Consider the following 19,699-nt stretch of genomic DNA (forward strand, 5'->3'; position numbering starts at 1 on the left):
ATAATCTTTGTTTGCGGCAATTCAAGTAATTTGGTTATTAAACTCAGTACTGTCTTGTGTGCGTCAGCTTATTTTACAGGCTAGTTACTTCTAGTATCTATCTCGCTCGTTACCGAGATGACTGTCCATAAACTAGGTACATATGTAGTTTACAAACTTCGTGTTACCTGTTTCTTAACATAGTCGATTCTTGGTTACCTAGTTTTATGAGTAATGTAGACTAATTAAGCGATGCTCATTTTTACTTTTATGTAGTTCTTCGGTGCAGGTCGCTGAGTAGCACAGGTATGGTATTGATATACTTACCTACTTATTTATTTTAAATTAGTCATAATCCTGAAATGACTGTCATAAAATAAAATAAATAAAACAGAAATAAAAAATAAACAAAAATAAAACCAAAATAAAATAACTTAATATAATATCTTTTTTTTTTAAAAGGGAACCGCCTTCAAAAAACCAGTCCACTGAAAAGCACAAAATAATTTTTATATGGCACCCCTATACGTCTCCAGTCCCTATCCCGTCGTAAAGCAAATTTCTGCCAAAAAGTAATTAATACCTAATAATAAGAAAATTAATAATCATCCGGGTAATTACTTAGTTTTTGCAGTCGGTGCCAAACCAAAATTTTTGAGAACCGATATTTTAGACAACGAAGAACTGCACTTAATTGCATTATAAATTCTTGTAGGTACTACTTACTCGTATTTTTTTTGTTGATTGGTAGTAAAGAATATTTTTGTTGGTTTGGCACCGCCTTCAAAAACTAAGTAATTACCCGGATGATTATTAATTTTCTTCTTATTAGGTATTAATTACTTTTTGGCAGAAATTTGCTTTACGACGGGATAGGGACTGGAGACGTATAGGGGTGCCATATAAAAATTATTTTGTGCTTTTCAGTGGGTTGGTTTTTTGAAGGCGGTTCCCTTTAAAAAAAAAAAAGATATTATATTAAGTTAAAATTTATTTTGGTTTATTTTTTATTTCTGTTTTATTTATTTTATTTTATAAAAGATATTATATTAAGTTATTTTATTTTGGTTTTATTTTTGTTTATTTTTTATTTCTGTTTTATTTATTTTATTTTATTTTTTACTTTTTAGTGATAGGTAGGTAATAATAATAATAATAAGAAGGACAAGTCCAGTAAGTACCTAGACTTGGCTCACGAGATAACCGCCATGTGGGATGTTGATTCGACGATCATTGTCCCGATAGTTGTATCAGCGAACGGTCTAATAGCGAAGAGTCTCGACCAACATCTTGAGAGACTCTCGCTAGGTGGTTGGATCAAGGGTCAGATGCAGAAGGCGGTGATCTTGGACACGGCGCGGATAGTCCGCTGGTTCCTCTCTCTGCGGCCCTAACCACCGGCAGCTTGAGCCTTGCCCCGCTGCTGGCGGCACCCTAGGTTAGGTTTTTTTGTAATATGTTTATATGTATTTTTTATTGTTTTGTAAGTGTTTTTTATTTTACTTTTATATTCATATTGTAAAAAAACCTAAACTAAGAAGATAAGTAAATAAAGATCATAATAATAACGCCACGCTCTATTGGGATCGATCTAAGATGTAATTATTTTTGAAAAGATGTGTCCCGCCGAGTTTGTTGCCGGTCCCATAATGGGATACCCTCCTCCAATTGAGGGGGGATTTAAATCTTCTCGGGGCAGAGGTGTAGGGTTGGAGCCGGTCTACCTAGCTTTATTTGACGTTCATAAGCGCATTGTAATTATGCCTACTTCAATAAACTATCTTTTATCTTTATCTTTATCATCACTGACAGGACTATTGTAGCCAATAAGCCTGACATTGTGATAATAGATCGAGCGCAACGCCGGGCCGTGCTCGTTGACATCACCATCCCCCATGATGAGAATCTCGTGAAAGCCGAGAAGGACAAGTCCAGTAAGTACCTAGACTTGGCTCACGAGATAACCGCCATGTGGGATGTTAATTCGACGATCATTGTCCCGATAGTTGTTTCAGCGAACGGTCTACGAGGGCTGTTTGATAAGTACCCGTTTTCCAAATGTATTAATATCACGGAACCGAAAATATCTATACAATCGTTTTAAGCCATTTTTCAGAGGTGGGATTTTTTTTAAAAAACAGCATTCTTTTGTTTTTTTCTCATTTGACAGCGATTCAGTGAAAGCGTGAACTTAAAATTGTGAAAATGGAGAAAGAGCAGTATCGGTCTGTAATTAGATTCTTGTTTTTGGAAGGAAAAACATGTGATGAAATAAAAGTAAGAATGCAAGTTGTTTACCATGAATGTGCTCCTTCTATGACAACCGTCAGATACTGGTTTAACTAGTAAAAGCGGGGGAGAACAACCGTCTTTGATGAGGATCGCCCAGGCCGCCCAATTGAGGTGACTACAGACGATATGGTTAAGAAAATTGAAAATATCGTTTTAGCCGACCGCCGAATTGAACTTCGAGAAATCGTTGATGCTGTAAATGTTCCAATCGAGCGGGTACAAAACATATTAGAAGAAAAATTGGGTATGAAGACAGTATCGGCGAGGTGGGTGCCGCGTTTACTCACGGAGGAGCAAAAACGGAACCGACTGACTACTTCGGAGCAGTGTTTGGCCATGTTCAAACGTAACCCGAAGGAGTTTCTGCGTCGTTTCGTGACCGTAGACGAAACGTGGGTCACCACTACACCCCGGAAATGAAAGGGCAGTCGAAGCAGTGGATTTTACCGGGTGAACCTGCTCGAAAGATAGCAAAAATCGTCCCAACGGCTGGAAAGGTCATGGCGACCGTTTTTTGGGATTCGCAGGGTATTATACATATTGAGTTCTTAGAAAAGGGGAAAACGATAACAGGGCAGTACTATGCCAATTTATTGGATGAATTTTACGCTGTGTTGAAGGACAAACGACCCCATTTAAAAAATAAAAAAGTACTGTTTCATCACGACAACGCACCAGCTCATTCGTCTAGAGTTGTGATGGCTAAATTAACACAATTACGCTATGCCCTATTGCCTCACCCCCCGTATTCTCTAGATTTGACAGTGTAAAACCCTAACCTAAGACCCTAATTGAATAAAAGAATAATAATAATAATGTGAGCCTATATACGTCCCACTGCTGGGCACAGGCCTCCTCTCATGCGCGAGAGGGCTTGGGCTATAGTCCCCACGTTAGCCCAATGTGGGTTGGGGACTTCACATACACCTTTGAATTTCTTCGCAGATGTATGCAGGTTTCCTCACGATGTTTTCCCTCACCGAAAAGCTAGCGGTAAATAATAGTATTTTATGCAACCGTTGTTTAAGAGAGGTCAAAAAAGGCGAGTGGCGTGAGTAACAATTTGAGGCGAAGCCGAAAATTGTTAATAAAGACGCCACGAGTATTTTTTGACTCAGTTAAACAACGTTGCATACAATGCTTTTTCTACGACCAAGCACTTTGAAATAAAATTGTAAATTTAACAAATATTTTTAATTCAAGACGTAGCAAAAATGGAGGGTACGGGCGGGAAAAGAATGAATGAATGAATGAAATTAAAAAAAAAAAACATGTCTATGGTTCACTTATTTGTCAGAGATGACATTTAAAATAAGGTTGGCAACACTGTATTTCATTCAATATTTTTTAAGTGGTCATTACACAAAGTATCGTAAAATCGCCAAAAAGATACTGCGTGTATGCACAAATTCTTTTTTGGGGCATAGACTAAAGACTTGTCTTGACAACTATAAGGTAGGGTTTTAAAGGTGTGTGCACGACCCTTTAAATGACAAATAAAAGTACGGGAGTAGAAAAAATATCAAATGATATTTCCCTTCCGCACAGACTCTAAACCGTTTGTCTTCTAAAATTCATCATCGGTGGATCTGCTCTGTGGTAGATTGGAAAGTTGGCAACATTTTCTCAAATGTCATGTCATGTCAGCAATACTGCAAGGCTGCCGTTTTGCTGCGCGTCGTGCCACTTCTTCAATAAAAACAGCAAGAAAATTCTATACATTTAAGAAAATGACTGACAAAACGGTAGATTTTACTACTCCGAATGGGTTGGAGAGCAAAACTCCGTTCCTGATCGGCGTCGCAGGAGGCACAGCCAGCGGCAAGGTGAGGCTAGGCCACATTGTTTTATTATTGATTTTCCATTTTATTCCCTACCAAATACAGTTACGTAACGGTCAAAATAAGAGATGAGATGCCGGCGCGATGATTTAAGATTGGTCTTAGACCAGTTTAAGACCATTTTAGAGGATTTAAGTCGAAATTATTAACATAACCTTTCGGAATGTAAGGACTGCGATGTTGTAGCGTCAGAAAGATAACATCCGTCGTTCGATTGTTTTTTGCACAATGTATCGATATGGTACGAATTGAGAGCATTGTTAAGAGGCTGACTAACTTCATAATGCTTTAATACATCAGTACAACTATTCATTTAAGAGTAAATACACACGGCACACAATCTTAACAAAATCAACACATGGAACTACATAATACATATATGTTGATCGATTCATATTGCCTCTGTTTAGGACAGACCGCCCTTTCCCATGTCAGGGATATAGAGTAGTGTGTGTAGGGTTTTTGGTATTTAGCATACCTACTACTATTCGTTTTTAAAGTTAAGTGTAGTTTGAAATTGAAGACTATTATGGGTTGGGTATAAAAAGAAACTACACTTGGCAGACGGGGCTCTTTGGTTTTTGAGCCGTGCTAGCGAATGGTTGTCATAAGACGAGATTATTGTGAATTGAAACAAGACAAGAAAATAAATGGATAAATATCTTCAAGGGTGTTGTTATTTTACACTTCAGAAGTGTGCAGAACGTAAGTACATGCCTACTGCTATTATTTATTGATTTAGTGAGATAACTGATAACAACATGACCCTTATTCTGAGCTTTGAGATAATTAAATATACAAAATTCTAATGGATTACGTAAGAAATATGGTACTGGTAACATTTTTATTTAATTTAAATAAGTATGTTATGATGATTATGATTATAGGCTATTTAATTGCATGTCAGTTAAACTTAGGTTAGTTGACCCATAAATGTAATTAAATGGACATAATATCAATGTAATCATAAGAATATATGCGTCAGTTGGTTGAGAATTCAAAGTAACCACCATACCACCGACAGCTAGGCATAATAAATGTTCAGTTAACAAAATCAAGTACACGTGTTCTTCCTAATAAATAGATACTTGACGGTAGTTACTTCTTTTGCTACTTACCTACCCACACACATGTGGAAGTTAGGCAGAATATGTCAACACGTGGGTCTTGATATATGTGTTGGTTATGGAGTGTTAAAGGGTGCCTTAATTTTCATTATTTTTTTCACTACGGCGCATAGTTTCCGAGATAAATTGATATTTATGATTTAAAACCAGGTCTCGCAAATGAATTGATGATTTTGAGTTTTGATTTTGATCCTTAATGTTAAAATTTGTGGAATATAAATAGATGGCTACTATGCAAACGGGGCATTAAAGGGGGTTTGAATTGTGCAATATAATAACAATTATTTTTCACTGGAGTAAATTGAGTTAATAATTTCTAAAATCCTCCTTCTCCTTTGAATAGGGTAGAATCTTTTAAGTATCTTGGCCATGTGGTTACCTCTGACTTGAAAGACGATGCCGATATTGAGCGAGAGCGGAGGGCGTTGTCTGTTAGGGCAAACATGGTGGCCCGCAGGTTTGCTCGGTGCTCTGCTGAAGACTTACCTTAAAAGTCTCTTTAGAGCCTTTTGTACAACATTTTACACGAGCAGCCTGTGGATCTCATATACGCAGAAACAGTACAACGCCCTCCGTGTACTGTACAACAATGCCTTCAGGATGATGATGGGGCTGTCTCGCTACTGCAGCGCATCGGGGATGTTTGCTGACGCTAGGGTAAACTGTTTCTACACCACAATGCGGAAGCGGTGCACATCCCTGTCGCGTAGGGTGCGGGACAGCTCTAACATTATCCTGAGGGCATTTGCGTCAAGGTTTGACTGTCAGTACATAAACCATTGCCATATGATACATGTACTGACAGGCAAGCCGATATACTGTATGTAAATTTGTAAATTTAATTTAATCTAACTTAATTTAATCTAATGTAATTTAATTTAATCTAATTTAATTTAATTTAAATGTATAATTATGGACCTGGTCTGAAATAAAGAATATTATTATTATTATTCTCTTTATTTATCTTTCATCTTAAGTTAGGTTTTTTTATAATATGAATATAAAAGTAAAATATAAAAACACTTACAAAACAATAAAAAATACATATAAACACATTATAAAAAACCTAACCTAGGGTGCCGCCAGCAGCGGGGCAAGGCCCAAGCTGCCGGTGGTCAGGGCCGCAGAGAGAGGAACCGGCGGACTATCCGCGCCGTGTCCAAGATCACCGCCTTCTGCATCTGACCCTTGATCCAACCACTTAGCGAGAGTCTCTCAAGATGTTGGTCGAGACTCTTCGCTATTAGACCGTTCACTGAAACGACTATCGGGACAATGATCGTCGAATCAACATCCCACATGGCGGTTATCTCGTGCGCCAAGTCTAGGTACTTACTGGACTTGTCCTTCTCGGCTTTCACGAGATTCTCATCATGGGGGATGGTGATGTCAACGAGCACGGCCCGGCGTTGCGCTCGATCTATTATCACAATGTCAGGCTTATTGGCTACAATAGTCATTATTATTATTATTATTATTATTAAAAAAAGATTATTGACAAACCTGGAAACAAACAAACCAAGTAGTTGGTCAAAAAATATTTAACAAAATAATTTGATTAGTTCCCTAGTTTTTAGAATCTAGCTTGGGACAGTCAAATTTTCTATATTATGTTTATTATGTTATTTGCAAAATTAATGTAGCATTTATCTATGTGATTTTGTTCCTCCCAGTCAACAGTATGCCAACGCATAGTAGAAAAGCTTGGGCAACAACACAAGGAACAGACAGACAGGCGCGTGGTCTGCATCAGTCAGGACTCGTTCTACCGAGAACTTACACCCTCGGAGAGGCTCCGCGCCGAGCGGGGGCAGTTCAACTTTGACCACCCAGACGCCTTCGATGACAAGAAGCTGCTGGCGACACTGAAGGCAATACTGCAGGGGAAGAAAGTGGAAGTTCCTGAATATAATTACATCACCAATTCTATTAGGTCAGTAAATATTAATAAATAAATATTTTAGCCTTTTAGGACATAATTGTACATAAAACTAAGCCCCTAAGTAAACTCAGTAGGGCTTTTCATGTGTTGTGTGTACTCAGAAAACACGTTAATTTAGTCACCTCCAATAATTTACGAGGTGAATAGGTCATACTAAGCAACGTTTACTATGGGACAACCCCGAAATCGCGATAAAAAATTGACTCTCCCATCTTCTTCTCTTCTGCTCAGCCTATTTGCGTCCACTGCTGAACATAAGCCTATTTCATGGATTTCCATGTTCTGTACGTGGCAGTTCTATGCCAGGTCGGCCCTGCCGTCTTTCTAATGACTCTCCCATACAAAATTTATTGGAGAGTCAATTTTTATGTATGTATTTATACACTGTAATAACCATAAATTAATAAAAACATCTAAAACTAAATTTGTTTGTTAGCGACCGGACACACACAATCTACCCCGCTGACGTGGTGCTCATCGAGGGGATCCTGGTGTTCTACTTCCCTGAGGTCCGAGAGCGGTTCCACATGAAGCTTTTTGTTGACACTGACTCCGACACCAGGTTGGCGAGGAGAGGTAACATTACGTTCTGCTGGAAAACTCTTAATAACTGATTTTATGGTGTAGTTGATACGGGTAAGTGTGGCTGCTGGGTAACTGGCAGAGATGTGAAAAATACTTTATAAAAAGTATTTAAATACAAAATACAAATACTTCCTTGATATACTATTTCAAATGCAAAATACAAAATAGTTTTTGAATTTGTATTTAAAATACAAAATACGAAATAGGTATTTTCAAAATACTTTTTAAAAATACAAATACTTTGCGATAAAAGGTACTCTGAATAGTGAATACCTAGTCTGAATTAAAAAGTATTACTTGCCATGTTGCCTTGGATTTATTACTCGCGGATTTAATGAAGTGATCATTTTGTGACCGTTGCGTTAAAGTCAAAATTTTCTTAAATCTAGCATTATATAATTTAAACCTATCTTTATTCTGGGCAGTGGGACATAGACGGTACTCCCATATTACTCAGAATATCCGAATTGAAGACTCTTTATTCTTTGAAAACAGTGTGTCAATCAGTCCTCTATCTAAAGTGAAAATTTCTAGTTGTTTGCTCATATTAACCGCAAGGATGATGGTTTATAACGGACAAATTTTAAAAGCATTAATTTAGATTTATAATGTTTTACAGCTAGTATAATGCCTCTCGTTAGTGTGATAAAAACGTCGTCGTGATAAAAGTATTTTGTATTTTGAAAATAGGTCCCAAAAACTATTTCAAATAAAATACAAAATAGTTTTGTTCAAAAGGTATTTAAATACAAAATACAAAATAGGTATTTTGCATTTTGTATTTGCATTTTAAATACAAGTATTTCAAATAAGTCACATCTCTGACTAACTGGCCTTAATCTGGGGCCTGTTTCCACATTAATTCGTGTTTATTGTGAGTTTATTCATTTGCCACTAAACGCAATAAGCACTGTATTGACCTTAGGTATTTACTAGTGATGTACCGACTATTAATTTGGCCGACTAGCCGACTGATCGGCGCTCGGATGACCGATTAGTCGGCCGACTAGTCGGCTAGTTGACCAGACCAGCTATCATGGTCGTATTTTTATCACCTGTCATGCTATGCGTCACTTTCGCACTTACATATTTATTAGAACGTGACAGCCATGGTGACAAATGATAAAGAGCCGGCCATCATAGCCGTACAGATCATTAGTTTGGTATGAGTTCGGTTCAAATGCACTAAAAAACAATCGTTTTACCCTTTCGTCGCGCTATTTATCATAAAGTAACGCTAAAAAATTAAATAAAAAAATCCTAAGGTTATATTTCATACGGCGACCGCACAATCGGACATAAAAAAAGCGGCCAAGTGCGAGTTGGACTCGCCCATGAAGGGTTCCGTATTTAGGCGATTTAAGACGTATAAAAAAAAACTACTTACTAGATCTCGTTCAAACCAATTTTCGGTGGAAGTTTACATGGTAATGTACATCATATATTTTTTTTAGTTTTATCATTCTCTTATTTTAGAAGTTACAGGGGGGGGGACACACATTTTACCACTTTGGAAGTGTCTCTCGCGCAAACTATTCAGTTTAGAAAAAAATGATATTAGAAACCTCAATATCATTTTTGAATACCTATCCATAGATACCCCACACGTATGGGTTTGATGAAAAAAAATTTTTTGAGTTTCAGTTCGAAGTATGGGGAACCCCAAAAATTTATTGTTTTTTTTCTATTTTTGTGCGAAAATCTTAATGCGGTTCACAGAATACATCTACTTACCAAGTTTCAACAGTATAGTTCTTATAGTTTCGGAGAAAAGTGGCTGTGACATACGGACGGACAGACAGACGGACAGACGGACAGACAGACAGACATGACGAATCTATAAGGGTTCCGTTTTTTGCCATTTGGCTACGGAACCCTAAAAAGCGACCACAAGGTCAATAATTTCGAACAAAAGTTTTTGTAAGCACCTAAATAAATATTTGAATTTACCGAGCATGCATTTTGTGGTAGTTTCTAAAATTAGGTTATATTTCCAATTGAGCCATCTATTAAGCATGTTATGTGTGCCACTATTCTCCCTTGAACATAACACCAAGAACATAGCAGCGTTATTATGAAAACCACTTGGTACAATCAGCAGCAATAGTTCCTAAGCGGGCGAGGTGTTCAAAATGATCTTGGCACGACTTTATTGTCAAGAGAATAAGAGCGCGTCAAGGTAATTTTGAACACCTCGCCCGCTTAGCAACTTCTGCTGCTGATTGTACCTACCCAAACAAAGCTGCAAGCTTCGGCTGAACCATTCGTTTCTGATACGTTAATTGGTCGTCCAGTGCCGCGGGACATCATGGAGCGAGGCCGCGACCTGGAGCAGGTGCTGAACCAGTACATGAACTTCGTGAAGCCCGCCTTCGAGGAGTTCTGCTTGCCGGTAAGTACAATACAATCATGATGATGATCCTTCCGGCCGATATTGGCCATGGCGACCACTTCGACTCCTAGTTTGCTCGGCGCTCGTGCGCCCGAAGATGGCTGACGTAGCCGATGTTCGAGGTGAGCCCGCGCGCACATTGAGGGCACGTGAGGACACCAGCCACGTAGTGGTAGTGAATGGGAGCAGGCTGGCGCGTTTACAGCTCGTCGCGCTTAGCGTATAATACAATCACTATACCTTATGAAACAATAAAGTCCCCCACCGCGTCTGTCTGTTTGTGTGTATGTATGTTCGCGATAAACTCAAAAACTACTCAACGGATTTTCATGCGGTTTTCACCTATCAATAGAGTGATTCTTGAGGAAGGTTTTGTGTAACACTTGCGAAGTTCGTACGTTTCCGTAAAAATACGATGGAAAATAATTATGCACTACATCGTCTACATCTGTAATGATATTACAGGGTGCCCCAAAAAAATCTGGTACCTAATATTTTTACCTCGGCATATTGTTGATAAGTTTAACAAAACGTTTATTTTAGAGCCAACCTGTAGAATGATGAGTACTATTAGGCAACAAAATTACCTTTTCCAGTGAAAAATGGAGTTTCCGTTGAGCATAAAATGAGTTATAAGCCGGTATCGTCAATTATTCCCTGATGTGTCCAATGTACCATCAGCCGCAAAAGTGCATGGCGACTTTATCAATGAATTCATTCATAATTTCTTCATGCAATTTCGCTGCTCACTGTATATAGATTATTTTATCATTTCAAATCATACGTATTTTAGTATGTGAGGTGTACAATAAAGAGTATTGTATTGTATCATAATCATAAAAGATTAACATTTGTTAGGGTGTGTTTGTAGGGGTCACACATTAATTATTTCCCTTTCTATTGCAGACCAAGAAATTCGCTGACGTCATTATTCCCAGAGGCGCTGACAATATCGGTGAGTTACTTTTACTACTATCACTTCTCATTTTTCAATAGGGGGCTGTCTATAAATTACGTCATATATTTTTTACGATCTTTGACCCCCCCCCCCTCCTAAAATCATCCAAAAATCATGCTTCGAATGATCCCGTTTCCTCCTACGTCATGCTACCATCATCCGATGTCCAGTCCCCCCCCCCCCATTTGAAATGACGTAATTTATGAATAGCCCCTAGGCGGGTCCACACAGAAGGAGCCACGGCTGTAAACGTGCCTCGGCCACGTTGCCTCGGGCGAGGCACGTCTCCACCGACCGAGATGCTTCGCGCGGCAATCTCCTCGCGAGGCGGGTGTGTGGACCCGTAGTCCGTAGGTTAAAAACTAAACCAACCTGAACTGACCCAACCGTGGAATTAACTGTCGCCAGCGGTATTTCTGGATCGATGCGACCTTCAAACCTTCAAGAAAAGAGCGTAAATTCAAATCTTAAAGGCCGGCAACGCATTTGCTACCCTCTGGTGTTGCAGGTGTCCATGGGCGACGGTAATTGCTTACCATCAGCGATTAGACTGCACGTTTGCCTTCATTGCGAGTAAAAGAGAAAGATACTCGCAATTTGCGAACTTCGGTGTTCGCTGTAGGCCCTCTGTATTGGACGACAGCGCAGCAGCGGCGGTCGCGTTAGCGTAAGTGTAAGGCCTGAGTGGACGCTCGAAGCGGAGCGTTCGGCGGGGCGTTCAGCGTGGCGTCGGGCTCACGCGTGATGTGAGCAGCGTGCACTAAGGCCGCTCCTATACGCTTGCATTTGTTTAACATGCACGCCGCGCGCCCCGCCCCGCTGCACGCCCAACTCGAGCGTCCACTCAGGCCTTACACTTAGGTGATTACACCTTTAGGGCGTCGTTATTTATATCGGTCGTCGGTACAGGTCGAGAAGATAGTGATAGCACCAATCTTATGCTACCATCATTTAATTCACTACGATCTTGACGCAAAAAATGCCGGGATAACGCGAGGAAGAAAACATCTTGATCTTGATTGTCGTGGTTTCACTTTTTAGGGAGCCTTCGCGTGCTGTTTTTCAGGTTCTTTGTCGCCATTTTGCTCCAGTGGCCCGAAGCATTTACCTTTATTTCGGACGAGACAGTTATCGCGGGACTCGAAGCGTTAAACAACTAAAATTAAATCTGGGCTCTGGCCTGTGTTGCGCAATATTGGTAGTGATGTCGCGAAAGTTTGATGTACTCCGGCCAATCGTACCAACGTGTCAACCTCTTGAATTTACCATACAATGTGTTTCTCTTACGTATTTATTTTATATGGTTTGTACATTTTTAAAAAGATTATATGTGATTATATGTAAGTTTTAGTTCTAAGGATATTATAACAACGGTAAGTAGCACAAAGTCATAGCCACTGCAATGAAATGAAAAGCATAAAAAAGGTTTATAGTTAATTATGTACTATTTAACTAGCCGACAAAATTAAATGAATAGTACTTTTCAACCACAGTTTTATAGACTTTATAACGATAATAAAAATTAGTTACTAGCATTAATCACCAAATGCAATAAAAGCATTCCTATGAAATAAAAAAAAATCGAACTCTACTGACCACCATTTTGTTGTAAACTATTCATAAAATAGTTGTTCGCAAGTAGTGCCCAAATTGCAGCGGCTATGCCTTAAGTAGCTGCTAAACCGGACCTTACTCCCTCCACTCAAGGTCCATTTTTGTTGCAGTGGCTATTGACTTGATAGTGCACCACATATGGGACATAATGTATAAGAAGCGGTCGCCGCCCCGCCTGAACGGGTGCAAGCACGAAGAGGAGAACGGGGCGAGGAGGATGTCCGGCAGCTCCGAGGACACGCTGAGTCGATAGGGGGAGGGTGGGGACTTTTGAGATGCACCAGGGTGAAGGGAGACTGAATAGTGGCAGTTTCATGGAAAGTTTACGTTACCGATGTCTTAAAAACAAATAAGTGAGTAACCTAAATAAGAACACTTCACTTTAAAACTCCGTTGACACATACGCCTGGAAAAGGGTTTAATCAAACATTTAAAGGTTCCGTCACACAGGCGTGCGTAAACGTGCATAAGTTGCACATCTTAAGTGAGATACATTTCAGTACATATCTTGGCATAACCAACCAACGCAAAGACCAGCCCACAAAGCCGCACATACTAGCCCTATGCTGCATCTCGAAAGTCGCGTAGTTTAAACCTATTTTAGGTACCTACTATTGTTGTATGTTATAAGAGTACGTGTGATTTTTCAAATTACATGTTTTTTGACGAAAATACTTATCTACCATACTTTTGTTTAACAAAGTCCCACAGATATACAGATATCTCAGTAGATATATGGATATCTTTAAAAAAATATGTTTAAAGATCACATATAAATGAATTAAAGGACATTTAGCACCATATGCAATGGGCAATATTTTTTTATATTAAATATTAAAATTAATCTCAATCACTTAACCAAATTTTTAGAAAATAATGACCTATGTTTATTGAGAAATCACAAGTACGCAAGCGTCCCAGTAATATACCTATAAATCTGTATTTGTACTACCTTACTTATTTACTTAATCGTATGTTACGTTATGTAGGCCCTTATGTGATGAAATATATTATTATGTGCAATGCTTACAACCAACTAGCTAATGCTATAAATTCGGTGAAATAATTTTATAGTACAATATGTACATGATGTTTTTTTTTTACAATCACGCAAGTTTTTTATTTGTATACACCCACTATACACCTAAGCAATGTATTTTTTATACAAAATTCCCAGCTAAGACTGCACACTAGGCGCCGCTTATATTTTACTTTTAGGTTATCTTTTAGTTGTTAATCTCCTTGCATTTCTTGAGGAAAGCATTATGCGTCCGATATTACAACTATTTGTACTTTTTAGGCCGTTTAGCCCAATATGTAATCCGTAGTCTAATGTTAAGGTGTTGATTTGCGTATCAGTTATGTGTATTTTTAAGGCTGATTTTAATTTAGTATTAGTGACCTTTCCTTAAATTTTGATACAAGTTATGCCGCATAGTACGACTTTTGCATCAGAAAACAATGGACTGAATACCGGCATTATTTTAATGATTATAAAATACCACAATAAAACACCATCCTGTTTTGGTATCCCGCTTGTTAGTTAATGTTTAATGTTAAAACGTTTTATATCTTTAAAATACCATGAAAAGATATTTCCTAAATGCCATTATGGATAAAAAAATAGCGAATGTCAAGTAACATTTTGATTCTAATGAATACTGGTAAAGGTTCTCCCAGAAAATATTATCCAACATTGTGCACAATTGTTAATATACATTTGTATAACTACTACTGCCAAACGAATAGCATTTCATTTGTTTGTTCTGTATACATTTTTCAATCTTGTCTGCATTTACGTTGTTTTGTTATTTTTATTACGTATAACCACTTTAAAATAGGTTATGGAGTAAAGTACACATCATTTTATCCTGGTGCATTAATTTAAAATCGCCCAACTTTAAACTTATATCTTAACTTTGCCCAGTTACAAGTGCAAGTTTGTCATTCAAAACACGCCATAAATAATTTTGCCCGACTGCGGGGCGCAAAAGGAGGGTAATGTGTGTAGTGTATTGTCGTTCCTTTCCAATTTTGAGCTAATCTAAATACCCCGGGTATTAATAAAGTAAAAGTAAAAATAAAAGCAAAATTAATGTTATTTGTCGGTGCTATTAAAGTATACCGGAACTATTCCAACGTTATAGTACTTATAGTTTAAATTCATATTTAAAAGATTGTAATGCATTTGCCTATATTAAAATATATAGGTACACTAGTTCAATAGAAATGTGAACAAATATTAAAAAAAATACCAACGATGTTTTCACTGAAATAATAATTATCATATATTTTACATATAAATTGAGTGAATAAATTGAGATTTAAGCATATAAACTGTTGATCATGATTGTCCTTAAAAGTGCGAGATTACGAAGTAATGAACGCGAATTGGTTTGTTTACCTACATTATTCACAATTTCTATTGAACAACTTTACATATTATTACCTACCTATATTAAATTGGTGTGTTGTCCTCAATTGTCGCCTAGGTTTTATTGCAATAACGTTTTGTGACATATCATTATTAGTTACTTAAATATAATTGCAGATTTGCAGAATTTCTAGACCTTACTGAGGTAGAAATTTCTCACCAAATCTTTACAAAATAGATATCTTTATTAAATATGTACCTGTTACCTACAGCAAGTTATTTCAGTCGAGTAGAACATATAAGAAATAATAAATCCTCAATTCATACCTATATAACTAAATAAATAAAATCGGAATATTTACTTGATATTTAATCATTTTCGCACAAAGTAATACATATAATTTTTTCGAAGTTATATTTCGTTTTACTAAGATTTTTCTTATGAACTACGCAGATACCAACATGAATTGCTAGATTGACCGAGCTCAAACTAAACAACTAGCTTACATTGTGCTTACTATAAGTATAGTCTATAAGTGGTGGTGGTACTTCAATTGTCCGAAGTCCGAACAGATTATATTTACTAACAAAAAAATTAAGTAATTCTTTGATTGTTGTAAATTACACAACTCTTATTTATTTTATTTATTAGGAGAACAACAGAGTAAAATCTACATAAATTAGATTAAAAACTAACTTACATACTAAACATGCATTTTCCTCCCCAGCAGTTCTCACCGAGATACACAGTTAAATTCAGTTTACAATTATTAATAGACATTTTCTATTGGCACGAACCATTAGTAAAAAACAATTTGTAGTATCTTATATCTTAAGGCTATACTTACCTACTTATACCATTAACTAACAGTCTTATTTTAAACAATTGCTATAGATGGAACAAGAATAATATAATTGTTTCAATTTATTTTAAGGGATTGGTTATATTCTTAGGAAATATAGGTTAAGTGTATAACTATTATGTATATTGGTATTGTCGTATTTTAAATACTGTCGCTAATGAAAGCATATTATACATGCATTGGCGTTTCTTCAATAGAAATCCTGTGAATGATTGTGATAATTTGAAAAGGTTAGGGTATTAATTTTTACAAAAGATATAAATTAGAAATAGACTGTCCCAAATGTCCGGGCAAAGTTAGACGTTCAGGCAAGGGACACTTGGAAGCCCATAAGGCAGCGTTTCCACCAGAGATATGCGAGGATGCGTAGCGAGGGATGTGTTAAGAACCATTAATCATTTGCCGAGTAGAGCTGCGCTGAGCGAGGATAGGTAAATGAAGTGATCCTATTGGTTCTTAACAAACACATCTCTCGCTACGCATCCTTGTACATCTCTGGTGGAAACGCAGCCTAAAGGCCTGATCCTACTACTAAAACCTTGTTGCTATGTTACTATTTTTTATTTTATTTGTCTTTTAACAGACACAATGTTACACAATGACACAACGGCATAGCTCTGATAGTTATGGTCTGATATTAATAATTTTTGGATAGAATACACAGTGAGTATATTTGTATAATGTGAGTACAAGTACTCATACTCATACATACGAAAGATCTTGTAGACGGTTTTATCCACATTACCACATTGACCTTATACCTTGTATAAATTTGACACTGTATAGATAGATTTTGATTAACTTTGTTAACTTCCCTTTATCACAATTTTCTTTGTTTTTATTATTACAGTATAAGAAAATGTTACTTTAGTTGGTTTATGTTAATCTTAGTTAGTGACTTTTGCTATAATGTCTTTCGCGTGATTAGGTTACGCGTTTTTAGTTTATAACTTTATATGTTATATTTCTCGGGATGTATACGTATTAAATGACAATTTGTACTGTATGAAGTGTTATCGAGGGTCGACTGTGTCTGTGGCATCAGGCATGTCTTAATCCTATGTGTTAGTGGTCAAAAATAGTGAGTTTATACCCGAATATGCACAGCCTCGCTAAGATATTGCCGCGCGAAGCTGTTCGGTCTGTGTTGGTGTGTGCCTCGGCCGCATTGCCTCGGGCGAGGCACGTCTCCACCGACCGACCTACCTCTTAGAGCAGAAAAAAACATGCTCGGCATAAATGCTAAAAATAATCAGAATGTTCGGCCAGGATCCTTATGTAACACAAGAGGGACCTTATGTAACACTTTAATCATCAGCCTATGTATTCCACAGTAGCTCTATTTTCTAAACTTGTTCGAATTGGTAATTTGTAAATTAGACGTGAAAGTATATTTGTCATTTAAATGAATAAATACACGACGATTAACATTAAATTATTATAGTTATTCCTTAGAGGAATTTTGCTTTTAAATAATTTTTCAAAAGCATTCAAACTTTATTGTTTTAGTAATGGAGACCCAAATCCCGTAGATACAACTAAGCTATACAATTGCGTCAATTAATTGTTATACTTTTAAACATAGGTACATACACGTAATAGGGGACCGCGGGACCTAAATTCCGTATAAGTCATTCACAGGTCTTAATTCGAATAAAATAAAATAGGATTTTTTTTATCAACAATCATTTTATTGAAAATTAACCGACCTGTTTTTTATTGACTTTGTCACCATAATATTATGTATGTAATATGGAATGTTTTGGAAAATATAGATAATCATACACAAAGTCATTATCAAACTAAACACTATCAAACACTACGTAAATTGTAGTAATACAATACAACCTCAATGAAGACTTCCACTTTTGTACTAAGTACTTTTGCGTTTTTGTAACTACAGATTTACGTTTATTATAAGTAATAGTGTGCGTTGTTTTCGTAATTTATGTTGTTACAAATTTACCCACAAATGTCCATGTTTCGTTTATGTTCACGTCAACATTGCCCACAATTTCATAAAACAATTTTGCATAGCGTGTCTGTCCCAATTTTAAGACTCAAGTATATCTATTTGTTCGAACTTCGAGGCATTTAGTTTTTTGTATCCCTTAATAAAGTGTGCAACCTATTAAGTAGTATTATTTTATTTTATCCTTCCCATTTTAACACATTCACCGCTGAGCTACGGTCGTAGCGCTACGTCGTAGCCGATGACATGGGTTTCCCGGTATGTAGCGGAAACAACGTGTCGATATTAGCGCTGAATGGGTTAATGAAATACAAAGTCTCTCTAATGAAAGTGGAATATCGCCAAGTTTATTTTTGCCTATACACTGTACTGTAGAAATTTAAGCAAACATTGATAATGTGACGCATAGTCTATTTTCATTCATTAGTCAGACTTAAAAAAAAAGGAATTATAGCTGGTCAACCAAATCTTATCAGTAAATAGGAACCAAAAAAACTATACTCATCCTTTTGGGTGCTAGTATGAATCTCTCTGTCTATGTTTGAAATGGAACAGTCCTTTGACACACTATAGCACGAGGATTTTCGGATATTGACCTGCCTGTTCCTATCCATAGATTAGTATATATTAATTATATTGCTGTCCCGCTCGCACAGTGTCATCAACTGCCGGCTGCAAGGGCGAGTTCAATGTACGAAATTCCTTGTGTACTATAAGCGTCGTTTCTTTAGTAACTTAGTAATTCTCGTTTTCGCAAATGATGTGATGCGAGCATTAGTGTGAGAAATCCTCACACTAATGCTCCCGCCGCCGGCCGGAATGCCGGATTGATTATTCTATTGGCAATGTGCGAAGTCACAGCCATAGTAAAGCAATACACAGCATAAAACAACATCGTGTGACATGTTACCCTACTGGGACAAGCCCGCTGTCGTCCAGCAGGTACAGTCACCTGCAATAATATGTTCGATAAATATATTCGAAGGCCGCAAAAATTTCATCAATTTCGAAATTATGGGCCATAGTTTTAGATACCTCCTGGATAAAATTGGGTGGTTAATTTTACCGGTTAAGGTATAGTACCTATTCAGTTCGATGTAATTTAATAGTTATTTGTACAACAAGAGATCAAAGTTTGATATTTCTTCGAGTGCTTATTTTGAGTCCCGTGCAAGCGAAAGATTCTATAATATGTTCTGCGAGCAAAATGCGATTTTGCTCACTGTTTTTAAGTAGCAAAGTACCCTTGTTCGAGCTGCTGAGGTGAAAAAGATTTTAAAACATGTTCAATTGGATCAGATCGGATCGCTTTTGCTTCGATTCGTTCCATTTTTAAACAACGCAAAATCAACTCTATTTCGTACAATTTAGGTTCAAATTTCAGTGGCAAATATATGATGTTTCGTTTGTATGGCTGGGCCTTAGGAGGATAGGTATATTTCAAGTTAGATTATATTCTATCCGTCATATGAAAATGAAATATGCGCTCGTGTGCTCGTGTCCGCGTACGACGAAATTACCTATTTATAAAAAAAATATCGCTGGCTTTAATGACGAACTTGCTTTTCTTTCCAGTGGCGATCGACCTGATAGTGCAACACATATCGGAATTTCTGAAACGGAACGTCAGGGAGCATAACTTCCTGGGTATGGATTACCCCGGGTTCTGTCCGTCGGTTCCGGGCAGCCCGCAGCGAGGGAAGAGCGGACGGCCACACTAAACCGAACGATTTGTGACTGAGTGCTGTGACCAAAGTCGG

The 19,699-nt window shown here is 37.3% G+C and overlaps 1 protein-coding gene across 2 annotated transcripts; it reads left to right on the plus strand.

The window, feature by feature from the left end:
- Positions 1–3,891: 3,891 nt before the first annotated feature.
- Positions 3,892–19,699, plus strand: LOC134661539 (uridine-cytidine kinase). Of its 2 annotated transcripts, none has more exons than XM_063517670.1 (6): positions 3,892–4,097; positions 6,913–7,172; positions 7,618–7,757; positions 10,061–10,158; positions 11,065–11,113; positions 19,515–19,699. In XM_063517670.1, the coding sequence occupies exons 1-6, from the start codon at positions 3,912–3,914 to the stop codon at positions 19,658–19,660; spliced, it is 879 nt and encodes a 292-aa protein (XP_063373740.1). In that variant the 5' UTR covers positions 3,892–3,911; the 3' UTR covers positions 19,661–19,699. The 2 variants fall into 2 exon arrangements, with proteins under 2 accessions (XP_063373740.1, XP_063373741.1); XM_063517671.1 differs by lacking the exon at positions 19,515–19,699 and adding an exon at positions 12,841–13,014.

This window comes from Cydia amplana, chromosome Z (genome assembly GCF_948474715.1).
Source record: "Cydia amplana chromosome Z, ilCydAmpl1.1, whole genome shotgun sequence".
Lineage (NCBI taxonomy): Eukaryota > Metazoa > Arthropoda > Insecta > Lepidoptera > Tortricidae > Cydia > Cydia amplana.